Source organism: Apis cerana, linkage group LG1, assembly GCF_029169275.1.
Source record: "Apis cerana isolate GH-2021 linkage group LG1, AcerK_1.0, whole genome shotgun sequence".
Classification (NCBI taxonomy): domain Eukaryota; kingdom Metazoa; phylum Arthropoda; class Insecta; order Hymenoptera; family Apidae; genus Apis; species Apis cerana.
The window spans coordinates 22,663,423-22,678,317 of NC_083852.1; the positions used below are offsets into that span (position 1 = coordinate 22,663,423).

General features: G+C 40.7%; 1 protein-coding gene across 6 annotated transcripts in view; it reads right to left on the minus strand.

The window, feature by feature from the left end:
• The window catches only part of LOC108002059 (lachesin-like), a 298,367-nt gene extending 283,740 nt beyond the window's left edge, over positions 1–14,627 (minus strand). Inside the window, exons 1-3 of one of the 6 annotated variants that reach the window (XM_062086001.1) lie at positions 14,099–14,627; positions 12,323–13,965; positions 2,111–2,223 (exon numbers count right to left, since the gene is read on the minus strand). In XM_062086001.1, coding sequence (XP_061941985.1) covers positions 2,111–2,183 — 73 coding nt within the window. In that variant the 5' untranslated portion in view covers positions 2,184–2,223; positions 12,323–13,965; positions 14,099–14,627. Of the gene's footprint in view, positions 1–2,110; positions 2,224–12,322 lie in introns of those variants that run through there. The other 5 variants (XM_062085998.1, XM_062086024.1, XM_062086002.1 and 2 more) reach the window with 5 other exon arrangements.
• Positions 14,628–14,895: the final 268 nt, after the last annotated feature.

Genomic DNA, 14,895 nt, shown 5'->3' on the forward strand with positions numbered 1-14,895 from the left:
GGCGAGAAAATGGTGCTGTGTGTAATTTTAAGGGATTCCGTTCGGAGTAAATTCCAAAGTCTAAAAACTTTTCCCATAAACATGGTGGGAAAATATTCGAAAATATAAATCGGTCGGGGGAGGAAAGAAAACAATAGCGTGGATCGAGTTTAAAATTGCTTAACTCTAAGAATATCTATTAACAGTTTTGAGGCAAAGAATGGTGATCGTTCGTGGCCACTGCGCTAAATCGTTTATTAAAACTTGGAAAATAGCGAGCGAAGCGGAATTTATCTCACGACGCCTTAATATATCTTGTTGAACGGGGTGGTGGCGAAGGGAAGTGAACCACCTTCTTATTTAACAATAATTACGAGTACCCAACGGCCTTGGTTGGCCGTCTTCGTGATCTTAAGACCTCTTTGCATCGGCTTTCGGCCCCATTGAAAGAGCCCCGATAGCACGGAGAGATTGCACGTTGAATGGAAAATTGATTAACGTCACCAACACGAACGCGTAATATGTTTTATCAGCGTTTACCGATAACTTATACTTATTCGTCGAGTTATACTTGCGCGGCAATCTTCCTCTTCGCCCGGTTCTCCCTCGCTTCAACTGAAATTTATGCCGTTCTTACGTATTATTGAACGCGATCCGGTCGACGAAAGCTTCCCTAACTAGAGCAACTAAATCATTCACAAAGAGCATCGATTTCCTGCTCGTCGAGTGTCCGCGAAACTGTCGAAACTTCGAGCGATCTTCTTTTCGAAAACGAATCCGATGATCTTCTTTAACAATTTTACATGGGAAGAACGAAAGGGATAAGATTAAGGGCGAAATAACATTAAGAAAAATCAACTCGGATGAGTTTGATCACGTTATAATAATATTCAAGATAAAACGAAGATAAAAATTGATATATAATGTATTATTAAAGATACTGTTATTAAATTATTTATTAAAGGAGAGGAAGAGAAGAGTCTCGCTTCATTTAACGCGAATTTACCAACATTTCTATTTATCTTGATATACCGAATATCGAAAAAATTCTGAAGGTTCTCCAAAAATATTTATGATAAAATATTTTTTCTCGCTCCAAGAATTATATATCTACTTTTTTGCTTGCAATCGATCGTTTCCATTTATACGTATAATCATCGTAGAACGCGGCTCAATTTACGATCGACGAAATTTCGCGTGTAGATGCAGGCCGCAATGAATATCTCGTTTTTCAAAGGGTATTTAAATTATGCTTTACATTTAACGACCGACCGGCTGAATAGTTAAACTGAAGCGAACGATAAGACGAATTCGTTCCATCGTCTGCAGATAATATATAGAAACGGGACAATTATCGGTATATTCAGAGTGAAGCGCCAAGTCTGCGTGCAGCAATTAGTAGCAACGCGTTAGTAGGTACTTACGTACTTATGTATACCCTACCCATATGATACGATATAACGCGGTATGTACACCCAAGAGAAACGGCATCCAAGAGCCAAAAATTATATACGTTCCCTATGTAACCACCATCGTTATCGAGCAAACCGCGAGAACTTGGCTGAAAATAACTTTTCCGAATTTTATTCGTTCAAATTATCGTCCCGTTGTAATGGAATCAAATTACCAAACGTTTTTTTCTTTCCCCCTCCAAACACGGTTAATGTTTTTCTTAGTGAATTTTTTCTTTTTTTTTCCAAGAATGTAAAAAACGGCGACACCCAGAGCTCCAGTCAGGTGTCGCAATGTCTAAATTTCCCATTTTCTGCGGTATGAATCTAATCGAGATATAATACTAATTTACCCCATATAAACCAACATTATTTCACCGCGTGTAATTATTTAGAGAACGGAGCATTCTATTCTCTAGTTGCCTTTATAATTACGCGAGTTCCATTAGCGTCGGGCTGACTTATAGATCCAAAGGCCGCGGTTACAATTGCTTTTCTTCGCACATTCACAAAAATAGAATAGATTTCTAAACGTAGGCGGTCATTGTAAAACGGTAAATTACGGTCGTCGAGATTGTCCCCCACGGACGTCATTCTTTTCATAAACTTTACGAGAAGGGAACGAGAAAAAGATGATAAAAAAAATTCGCACGAGTTGAAAAGAAAAAAAGAGAGATTACCTTGGCACATGATGGTAATGATGTGGAGTATACTGATGGTCAGATATCGTCTTCTTCTCTGATTGTCCGCCATTTTATCTCCGTTCCACGACTTGCACCTCGAAGTCACTTATCTGCGAACACAGACGGGTAGAAATGTAAAAAGACACCGCGATAAATCACAGAGAGAGGGAGAGAGAGAAAGAGAGGGAGAGAGAAAGAGAGAGAAAGAGAGGGAGAGAGAAAGAGAGGGAGAGAGAGGGTACTCTTAACATTTTTTATTCTATATGAATTTTAAACTCATGGAGGAGAGGTCACGGAAAAGTCGAACGAACATCGACCGTCGATCGATCGATATGTCGGGGATGAAAAGGATCGGCGGTAATTAATAAATAAGCCAGGGTCTGTCATTAAAGACTCGATATCCAGAGTACGCAGCGTGCACGACAGGGATATGTAAATACGCATCCATCTAGTCTAGGATGCACATCCAAATGCATATTGCGATGCACCGTATCGTTGATTCGTCGATACGTCGGAAATCCACGAGGCCGTGAAATCATTAACGCATGGCTAAGTCGGTCTAATAGAGGGATGCTGTAATTAACGAACACCCAATGTTAATCAGGTTTATTGGGCTGTAATATATGTACAACCACTCGAGAAGATAGAGACTATATTTCTGCGTGCATCCTACGTCTACGGGATACGAGAAATCAATCTCTGAGATGGCTCGATGAACAAGATGAAAAGAAATGAAAAGAAAGAAAGGGGGGAAGGGGGAAAGGAGAGAAAATATAGAGGAAAGATCCCAACATTTTTCCGTCGGGTGGTGGAAAGGGGAGGGGGAGGGGAAGGAGGAAAAGAGAATTGAAAGGAACGCGGTTCGAAGTGTGATTCGACCTGTAGCATCCGGAGAAAGAAAGAATATCGAGATTGATGAAATAGGAGGAGAGGTTGGCCCTCCCTCCCTCCCTTCCTCTCCCTATTATGAATTGGCAAAAGTGTATCGAGAATCGAAGGTTTTTTTTTTTCTTTTATCGCTTTATTTAATTCGCGAGTCACGGAACGAACGTTGATATCGCGAGGAAATAAAGTGGGTTGGCTAAATAGATACGAATAGTATTCGCGGGTAATCTGAAAATAAATTTAAATTTAAATTCGATTAAATATACAAAAATATCATATATAAAGCTCCCACCAAATTAAATCCCACGGTGCAGTTTTTTGCTGATACGAACACACGACTTGCGCTGATGCGAAACGTTCTCTCTCATGACCCGAGAGACCGATATTTCGAGCTAATGATTAAAGTAACACGAACGTCGGCTGAATTTATTTTATCGTTCGCTCTGAGATCTCGCGTATTTCGCTAATTACTTATTATACGCGATTTCTCATCGCGCTACATCGCGAACGAGGGAAAGGGAAAGAATAGGGGAAAGAGAAAAAGGAAGAACAAGGGTAAAAAGGGGGAGAGAAATAAAATTATCGAGAAGTAACACGTATTCCGTTTAAGATTCTTGCGATTTCTCTAGCAGACAGGCGGCTTTAATCGAGCTCCAGGGAAAGTTGGAAAAGTGCAGCTTCAGCTGTATTCGCTGGCAAAAACGTTTTACTCATCGGTAATCTGTAGGCGTGAAATCGATTCACGGTATCTCGTGCAAAATATATTACCGAAAAGCATATCTCTATATAATAAAGGAACTCTATCTCCGCGGAATTTTCCATTCTCCCTCTTTCCTTTCTTTTTCTTCTTCTTCTTTCCCCCTCCTCCCCCTCCCCTCCCTTTTCTCACGACACATAATATTCAACGTGTGTAATAATCATAACACGTTCTACTTTACGAAACGAGATCACGAGATGGTCTCGAATAATTTCAATCGGTGTAACATTTTCGAGAAGTTTCGCGGTATATCCGGATGGAGAGTGTAAAGTGGATTATAAAAAAAAATTTCACGTTCCGCCACCGGGTTAACATTGTCACCGTGATTTTTTCTAGCCGGTTGAAAGCCGGGCCGGGAGGGGGGCCGCTGGCCGACTGGCCACTCGAACGTTAAGGGTCGTAATCGTGTAACTTGATTCGTTGGCGTTATTACAAGTTTTACGAGTTAATTAACGGAGATTTTTAGAGCAATATCACACGGGCACTTCGGCAAAGCGGCTCTCTTGTTATTACATCACGCTTTTACACATCCACGGCGTTCAAATTACCGGGGTAACTCGGAGCTATCGCGCTCGACCCATAATTAGTAAACTCGGTTAACGACATGACGCCCGTTCACTCACGCTATCGTGGCTCGTTGCATTTTTCCTTCCCTCCCCCCTTGTTTCCTTTCCACCTGTGACAGAGGCTCGCCTAAGTGTGAAACGGCAAGTTTCACACATGGCCTTCGGCGTTATCCCTTAACCTTTCGTTCCGTCACAGATCGCCGCCTCGCCAAACTTTCCTGTTGTCGCGCGGCATAACGAGTTTAAACAAACTTCTAGAAATAGGGGACGCGCGATCTCTCGCATTATCGATCCATCGTAAAATCGAAAAGAGAGGAGAGAAAAGTGTGCAATTTTTATCGGTTGAAGATAATTATATTTACTCCGCTTAAAATATTAATCTTCTCACCCCTTTACGATTTTCTTTCGATCCTCTATTTGAGGAACGAATTGAAATAAAAATTGAACGATTCGAAGAGAGGGATGGATACGATCCGACCCGACACTTTGTTTTCTACGTGGAATCGCGTTATATTTTTCGAATATACGAATTATGCACGAACGTCGTTCCCTATAATATAATAATATAAAGAATAACTAAGGAATTTATTATTAAAAAATGTTATTAGCTCAGTGAATATTTTAACTTTAAATTTGTAAATTTGTTCTTCCGTTCTCGTGTTTCTCTTTTCCCTTTTATATGATGAATTTTTACGAAATTCCAACTAAAATATTTCCTAATAACTTTTTGACGTAAATGGGTTAATACCTCTTCGAGAGAAACGTCGAACAATATCGACATTTACTAATGCATTAAAAAATATACGAGTTAATTTAAAAAAACAAATTTAATTTTAATGTATGTTTTATACATCCATCTTCATTTAAACATTTTTCTTCCCTATTGACGTAACCAAAACGATATATCGAAAAAAAATCTCGTCGATATATCTTATGCCCATGTTTTTCGTGAATTATTTTCGTGAATTTAATGAAATTGAAGGAATACAGAGAAATACAAAATTCTACTTTCAAATCTCGTAACCATTTACAGAACACCATTGCGTACATTTATTTGAATAAATATTTCTTTATTTTATCCCATATTTTTTCATAACAAACGAAAGACTTTTCCTTATTCAAAATTTTTAATTTTACAATTCCATCCACCCCCGTCAATTTCATCAAATTTATGCTTAAAAATCTTTCACGAACATTCAATCCCCCTATATACGCAACAATGAATAGCAAAGAGTACGCGAAGAAAATCAATATATTCAAAAGGCGAACGGAAAGAAAACACGTACGCGACGATGATGTGCGCACTAAATTCTATTTTTCCAACAGTCTATATACACCGTTATACCCGTTTTTCTTTTTTTTTTTTTTTTTACGAACGTGTTTACCGGTAATACAACGATATCTTTTAACGGCGCCGATTGTTTAATCCAATTGGGACAAATGGGCGTTAGGTAGGACGAGGGAGCGGCGATACGTCGGCTCGCATCGGTCTCCAACGATAGCGGTGCTTGGCTGCCCGTTCCTCTCGTCCAGATTTACGAGCCGATTTACAAATTGGCGGTTATTGTGCCCCGCGCGGAAATCAAACCGTCCTGTAAATCAAAACGTCTGCCAGCGTTCATTAAACGTCAGCCAAATCCCGGAAATCGGTCGTCGCAACTCGGCCACCGCGGCCAACCTCCTCTCCTGTCCACTCTGCGCCTCCACCTCCCCTCCCTCCTCCCCTTCCTCTTTCTCGGCCCGCCGCCCGTCTCCCGGCATTCGCCACGCGCTCGTCCCCCGCCAAAAGTCGTAAACCATTCCCTCCCTCGAGATTTTGGCCCCGTTTCGTTTTTTCGCGCTCGACGAGGGCGTCGTGGAAAATAATCGTTTAATCTGCGCGGCCGCGACGAATCCCCGGTTTAGCCCCAGAACGGAACCGGTTCGCTCCATTTTTGCGGGCCGAGTGTCAGTTCATTAAAGAGATTGCACCCTCCCCATCCCCGTTGCGCTCGCGTATGAATTCGAATTAAGCCCGTTGCTGGGTGGATGAAACAGATTTGGCAAATCTCGCGGTTCCAGTAGAAATGATTCGAGATCGATCGAGCGATCGAGTCGGAGGTTGAGGCCCGCCGCCGATGCTTATGGGATTAGCGCGAAGATTGATGATGGGAGGGAGGGAGGGTTAATTTAGTCGAAAGTGGGGTGCGGGTGTACAGGCATGGAATGGAATATCAATGGATCGCGAAGGAAGGAACGTGGAATTTATTATAAATAACGACAGGCTCGTGCTGCGGTGATCGCGGTGAACGAAGCCAATGAAAGAAATATCCATCGCAATTGCGATCGTACTGTGGAAATCACGTCGATTGTCGATTGCTTCTCTTTTTGTTTTTTCTTCCTTCTTCCTTTCTTCCTCTTTTATCACTGATATTATTTTTGTCGTCGTATGCGAGGTACACCGAGCAGAAAAGCTTCGCTCTTCTGATCCGTTATCGCGTATAATGGATAATGCGAAGAATAAATGACATTATTGAATGATTTTCGTTTGTTTTTTTCTCTCTCTCTCTCTCTTTCTCTCTCTCTCTCTCTCTCTCTCCTCTTTTCCTTTTATTATTCCGTGAAATTCGGTTAAAATTGTCGATTTTTATTTATGGAGAAAGAAAGTAGATTCGGTTAAAAATTGATTTATGAAATGAAATTGAAATAGAATCGTGAAACGAACGAAAACAAACGATCTTTCGAATTGGAAATATATAGTGCTATAGTGAAAAATAAAGCCGATATGAATTATTAACGACAGGAAACATAACATGGAAACGAAATTAAAAAGATTCGTTTCTAATCAATTCTTCCCTATTTCTTCATTAAATAATTTTCTCCGATTCCGTTTCAACTGTGGATGAGTTTTTATTATTCATTAACTATCGCCAATTGAACTGTGCTTTTCATGAAAAATAAATGAAAACAAGATTAATATTATGTCATTATGCATTTTACAACAAATATCTCGTAAAATATTCGTACGAACATACAAACTCCAATTAACGAAAAATCATAGTTAGGAGGAATTAAGAAAAAATTAAACTTTATATCGTGCGAATTACATACTTCGACAAAACGATAACATACGTTATGATTTTTAATAATTACTTAGATTACTCGGTTTCTGGAATAATTTTAAAATTACATATTTCGACAAAAATATCATACGATAAATCGAATTCGATTTTACAGAGGAAAATTATACGATTTTTTTTTATCTATTTATCTCCTGAATCTAATATGATATGCGATTTTTCATGTCAGATTCCAATTCCCCAAAATCCGAAATTTTTTCATTCCCAAATATCAATAAAATCTCATTGATATGTTAAGTTAATTACAGTTAATTACCTTTCCTCTGTATTATCGAAAAATTACTAAAAAAGATATAAATCGTATGAATATCGATATAAAATTTGGATTGCATTAGATATACCGTGAAATATAAAGAAGGTTATACCGTATTTCGTAAAACGATCTTGATTGAAAAAATATAACCTACGAATATTTTATACGGAGTCATGTCCTCAATTTCGTCGATGAATCGACTATCGGAACGAGAACATCTCTTCTCTTTTTTTTTTTTTTTTTTTTACATATGTCGCGATCGTGGAGCAGAGTAAAAAGTCGAGAAAAATGGAAAACTAGAGGTAGAAGAGGAAATAGAAATGACGATTATTCGAATCGCCTGACATTTCGTCGGCCAACTTTGTGCTCCTCTGTCCAGCAATTTTCCTATTTGGGTCAGGCAAGATGACACGGCTCGTGACTCTACTCTTCCGTATCTTCTCCCTACTATTCCGCTACGATCGTCAACGACAGAGCGAAGAGCAAAGGACGATATCGAGTGAATTGGAAGTACGAAACGCGAGAAAAAGTCTGTGCGCTTTCTTTTGAACGTCGGTCAGAGATTGCTCGAAACACGGGAATGGAGCAAGGAATGAGAGGAGTGGAGAAATAAATCCACGGACGAAATTCGAGTTCCCTAACGATTTCCACGTTAAACGTATTAGTCTCGTTAATTCGCACGAAAACCTCTTCTAACGACAGAGTTTCAAATCTACAAGATTTTTTTTCCCCTCCCACCATTTCTCATTCTCTTTCCGCTTTCCTTGTTCTATTTTAATCTCGTACAATATCACGGTTAAATGCAAAAAGTGGAATTTCAAAAATCGAAGGAAACGTACCTTCGACGATACGAATCCAAATATAAAATTTATTCGTTTAATAGTTTCGTTAAATAAATCAAGTTTGAAAATTTCCTAATTGGACAATTTCCTTATCAACAAAAATTATTCTACAATATATTCTAATAAATGTGGAGCAAAACTTTCTCCAGTGGATAGCCACTGCTACAAAATAATCTTTCTTCGAGTCGATCTTAAACCTCGTAAGAATCTTAACCTCTCTAAAACGATTATTTCCCTGTAAACGGCCCCTGGATGTTAGACGATCGCAAAGGATCGCATGGAGCTTAAATACAGGGAGCGATAATAAATTTCTGGGTACGAGGAAAGGGCGCATAATTAATCGGCGATAGCCGCATTCGCAAATGGTCGGGCAAATGCAACAACGGGCGGTGAATTTGCCGCAAAACTCGGCGTCAAATCGCGGGGCAAACACGGCGGTGGCGCGATTGCGACAAAATGCTCGTAATTACGTACCGGAAGTGAGCAGGTCGAAAAGCGGCGTGGCGTGCGTTTCACGGTATCGTTTTGTGTCTTGGATAATTGCCGACACGCGATCCTGCCGCGTATATACCAGTCGGCCGAATACGGAACATCGTAGTCCGCACCTGCTTAATGCGCCTGTTTTCATGTGCGTGCGCGACATTCTGCCGTGCATTCCCGTAAAAATAAAATCGCCATTAGATTCGCTCGTTCCCCGGGCGAAACATGCCCGTTTCGAATTAACAAGTTCCTCTTCTCTCCCCCTCCTTTTCTCTGTCCGATAAATCAGCGGGAGGAAAGAGGGAGGGCAGCAAGAAGGAGGATACTGAATTCGAAATAGATATTTCTAACTTTTTTGGTTGCGGTGTAAACAGGAACTGAATAATAAAAACGAATTTTTTTTTTTTTTAAGAAACAAAGAGATGAATAAATTCAATAAGATGAATATTTTCCTGGAATTTTTTTATTCCCCTTTTGAAATTGTATCGGGATATTCTTTGTTTCTCTTTGTTTATGAAAATTCTTTTTGTTTATAAAAAGATGAAAGAGAACGAAATGTAAAATAATAGAAAATAATAATTTTTAACGTCAAACGTGTGCGGTATTGTGACACGATACTCGAGTAAAATGCCCCTGCATAATTAATTCACTACTTGACATTTGAATAAATGTGGTACGAAATTTTAAATAAAATTAAAAAGAATATAAGAATATAATAGAATTGCAAATAAAAGTAAAATAATGCCTAATAAAATTATCGCGTTAATAGTTTCTCTCTTGATTTTTTGATCGTAGATAAAGGAGATAAGCACGTCATAAAAATAAATAAGCCTAAAACGATATGATCCCGATGATTATTTAATTTATAAATATTATTAAAGCAATAACGATAACGTTTTATCTAATTTTAGCCTATTTAAAATTATCGTTAAAACGATAATGGGATTTATATGATGGCTATAAACAAGCATTATCCAACAACTTTGATAACAATAGAAATAATCGAGAAACAGTATATTTATTTAATATCAAAAGTTCTTAACTACTGATATCGAAGCAACAAAAACGGGGAGTGACGAGCGATGTTGAGGAAAATGGAGGAGAAAAAGTGAGGAGGGTGGATAAGAAAAGGAGAAGAGGAAGAAAAAGGAGGAGAGATGATGAGAGACTCTTTGCCGAGCACTTTCTTTGGAATTCGGCGAGTCGAAGAATGGGCTTATTCACATCAACGTTTCTTAACGAGGAAAGTTGCTTACCGGCATCGCAGCTTCGTGTATTCTTAAAAAAAATCTGATGGATGAAATCAAAGAAATGTCTCTCCCTCGTTTTTTCAATTTTTTTTTTCTATTCCTATTTTTAAATCAAAATATTCGTGACCTCTGTCTTCGTTACTCTGAATCGCGGATAAACGAGGAGAAAAGGAAAGACATCTACGGATTATTTTCATTGCTTGCACCCACCAAATCAAAGAGATGTCCTTTCATTCTTTCTCAATTTTTTTTTTCTTAAATCGAAATAACATTCGTTCGTGTTTAATTCTGTCTTTATCACCCTGAATCGAACATAAACGAGAAGAAAACGAGAAAAATATCAACAAGAAGTTTTCATTGCTTATTCGCATCCACAAAATCAAAGATACATCCTTTTCTTTTCTTTTTAAATCAAAATATCTCTCTCTCTCTCTCGTTCTCTGTCGCGCTGAACCGCCGAATAAAGAGAGAGAGAGAAAAAAAGAGGAAAAGGAGAGATATCAGTGGAGTTTTCACTGGTTCCCCCATCGCCTATTCCCTCGTCTATCGATCCCTCCTTTATCTTGGATTCGCATAAGGATTCGACCGAAATCTCTTTATTTCCCCGGTAGGCGTGAAACGTTTTCCCGATGATTGCACCACCACGCTATCTCGTTCGCGTCACGAGGAGGGGTTACATCCTCCCGTTGGGAAATATAATCATTCTTTGTAACGTAAAAATGTGCATCGGCCGAGCCTCTCCACCGTTCTTTAACGGTTTAAGCTTGCACGGTGTCGCAACGAGGGGAATAGCGCGGCTACATTTTTCCGATCGGCAACGTATATCTTTGTAACTGTAAGAGCACTTCGGCTCGAGCACACTCGAGAAACCGTTTGAAGTCATCGAAAAGAGAGAGAGGAAGATGGATAGAGGGGAGATGTAGCGAGACGAGTTGCTGATGTTTGCGTCGAACGGACTCAAAGAGAACACTCGCCGTAAGAAGAGAGGAATAGAGAGGGGAGAAAAGAGAGAAAGAGAGAGTATCAGACGAAACACGGACAAACGCCGCGAATCCATTAGAACGTCTCGATTAAAACTCGACGAATTCGGATACCGCTTCCTCTTATTTTTTTTTTTCCTACTTGTAATCGCTTACAAGCGGATTATATGGAATCCTCGTGATTTTCGTATTTATAATGAAAATCATATTATATGTATTAGATCTAAAATTTAATTCATTGGTATGTTTATATTAATTCATTTATAATTCTGATTTAAATATGTTGCCGCGGGAGAAGAGGAGACTTTTGACTTTCCAATTCTCGGATCATATTAATGCAAATCAACTAATACATAAATAGTGTGCTTGAGAGAAAAGATAACTTATCGATACGAAACGTGAATTTCGCGAATATTTTTCAAAAAAAAAAAAAGGCAAAAAGATTTATTCGTTCTTTCGAGAAATATATTCTCACGAATCTCTCTCTCTCTCTCTCTATCTCTCTCTCCAACCTGACTTTACCCGACTATCATCTATTCAAATAATTTCAACATCATTTGGCAAATACAAATTTCAAACGTTAAATGAGCTGCGCGAAAGCAACTTTATCGACAACTTCATCATCCCGTCATCGTCTCTTCTTTTCTTTCAAACATCTTAGATGAAGAAAATCCTATGGTTTCGCGTTTAAAAGAGGCATTAAGGTCAACTTGTGAACTTAATCCATCGAAAGGGTTATCGCAGGGAGAGAAGATTTGAGTTATATACGCGTACGTGTATAGTGCAACCAAGTGCATTTCTCTTTGATCGGTTCGTGAACGATAACGCGCAACGTAAATACACCGTTTCATAAATCAAGGGAAATTTAGAGGCGGGGCCCCGATGTAATACCTAGGGCCAATTGGAAATTTTGATTTATAGCGCTTATCAAGAAAGCCCCTGTAATAAGTCTCTTAAAAAGCGCACCTACAAATCGTCCATAACTCTTTCCCTCCTCCCCCGCCGCGACAAAGCTCCAAAATCCCCGATACGTTATAACCCGGTGTGTGTAGCTTCGAACGGGGAGATAATACGTACTTTTTCACGGCGCTCCGTGGATTTCCGGGGACATATCGTCGAGGATCCTCGAGCCACCTTTGATTCCACCACGAGTAAGTCTTCACGAGATTCGATATTGGCTGTAGTACCACGGCGACGTTTGTCCATGAAACATTTATCTCACAACCACTGTGATCGGGGGCTCCTCGTAACTCTTCTTCGTAAATCAGCCGGAAGAAGAGGTTAAAACCGGCGTTAGAAATCGTTGAAAATTCACTGAGAATCACCGAGAAGGGCCGCCACCAAGAGTTATCAAATCGATACACGACGAGCTTTTAAAAATCTATCTTTGGATTGGTACCCAACTTCTTTCTGATATTTCTTTCTGCTCTGCTCGAAGTATCGATCACGATCGTTGCACTAATCCCTTTGTACATGCTTTCCTTTTCCTCTCTCTCTCTCTCTCTCTCTCTCTCTCTCTCTCTCTCTCTCTCTCTCTCTCTCTCTCTCTCTCTCTCCACCCCTCCTTATATTTTTCCAATTTCGATTCGTTGCCTCGAACGGGACACGTTATTTCATATCACTTCGAAATTGATCGACGAACAACACCTTTCACACCGTCTCTTAGCGATATTTTTGTCCGATGCAGGAGGACCGTCGATGTGAAAAATTGTTACACACACGCTGTGTTTCGGTTTTAATTAATAATGTTACCGTTGTCTTTTTTCTTTCTTTCTTTCTTTCTTTCTTTCTTTCTTTCTTCTTCTCTCTTTCTCTACCTCACTCTCTCTCTCTCTCTTTCTCTTTTCACCTCCTCTTCGTTGATACGTTGGGGTACCGACTATGTTTGATTAATCGATAACGATAACGGTCCTGCGGCACGGCGAGTGATCAGCGTAAACCGCGTGCAACGGACTTCGATAAATGTAGCTGGTTATTTATTGGTAAAATCATGCGTGTGGTACACGTAACACCGCGATAGTAGGAGGAATGCGATCATTCGCACGGCGTCCAGCCTCTGATCACCGGTGCACGATCGATCCGGAAATATTATAGTTCCGTTACGGGTGGTCGGTGAGCAAACGATCGTTGATGATCCTCATAAATCTCAAGAACGATTTACAGACCACCGGATTTCGCGTATAAATCCACGGAGGAAAGAAGAACGGGGGGACCGGGATGATATTTATTCGAGAGCTTATATTCGTAATGTCGGTGATGATCGCACGCAGCAGCGAACGGCTCCCGATATTTCAATCGATAGGAAAAAAGATGGAATAATATTCCCGATTTGGCGATTGATAAGACGGTTGTATCCCCGATCGATTCTCGACAGGCTCCATTATCCAGGCGAATGCTTCCTTTTTTTTTTTTTTCGCCCCGTAACAATAGTTTACACTCCGAGAGAAGACGATCGTCTACTACATCGTACCTAACACTTTCCCGTTCCAATTACAACAACGCCACTTCGGCACGTCCTCCGCTCGGCCCTCGTCGATGATGACTCCTTCCCCCCTCCCCCCTCAGTTCATCCGCGAATAAAGTGTTACAACAAACTCGATAACAAACTCCGCGAACGTCTTAAACAAAACTATTCAACCGATATCTTCCCTTTTCTCGAGCACAACTCTCGTCCACCAAAAAACCGTGTTACAATATCCTCAAATTTCCAGCCTCTGTAACTGAACAGCAAAACAAAATACTTAACAACGTATCTATCGTATAACGCACGCACGATCAGAGGCGTGCGAACGACGTGCGAACGAGGAAAGTCCTGCGTGACATCTCTCCTCCTCGCGTAGTCGGCTTACGTACACGTCGAGCCGCGTATATCGTTGCCGCGCACCGATTCCAATCGAACTGAACAGACGAGACGATTCCTTCGTCGGCCACTGGATGGATCACTCGAGAAGGATGCACGACGAGGCCGATCCCCCGTCGGCCCGGAATCGCGCCAACAACCGCAACAACTCGTGCGAAACTCTGACTCGGGAAGGAAAAAAAAAAAAGGCGAACGAACTCGCGCGAAAAGAGGCAGCCGGCCGGCAGCACCGCGTCGACTGTTTCCCCCTTCGTCGTGACGAAGGTGGACGACGAAAACGGTTAACACGACGACGACGACGACGACGACGACGACGACGATACGTCGCGGTACGACATCCCGAAGCCCCTTTAGCCACGACGAGGCTACTGCTGCTGAATGCTGGCTGGTGCTGATGGTGGTGCCGGTGCTACTGCTCTACCCGCCTCGTATATACTACACGGCGAACATGGACACGCGCGCCGGCCTTGCGCGAGCGCAATACCCCGCGATTCCGGCAGTAGGGGTTGTTTGATGCCTGCCTCCTTCGAAAATATTCTTCTCTCCCCTCGCGCCGCTAGATTTCTCCAATTTCGACGATGGACGGATTCGTCGTTAGTGTCGCGCGTCTTCTTAGAATTCGTTCGACAGTACGCGTCTCAGAATATGTGTGTGTGAATTCAATTCTAGGATTGGCCAGGTTTTCGCGGTGATAAAAATTAATTTCTGAACAGTTTTGTCGAAGGATGATTGAAATTTAGTTTAGGGGGATAAATTTCGAACGGGTCGATCAATTTTTTTCATCAATTAA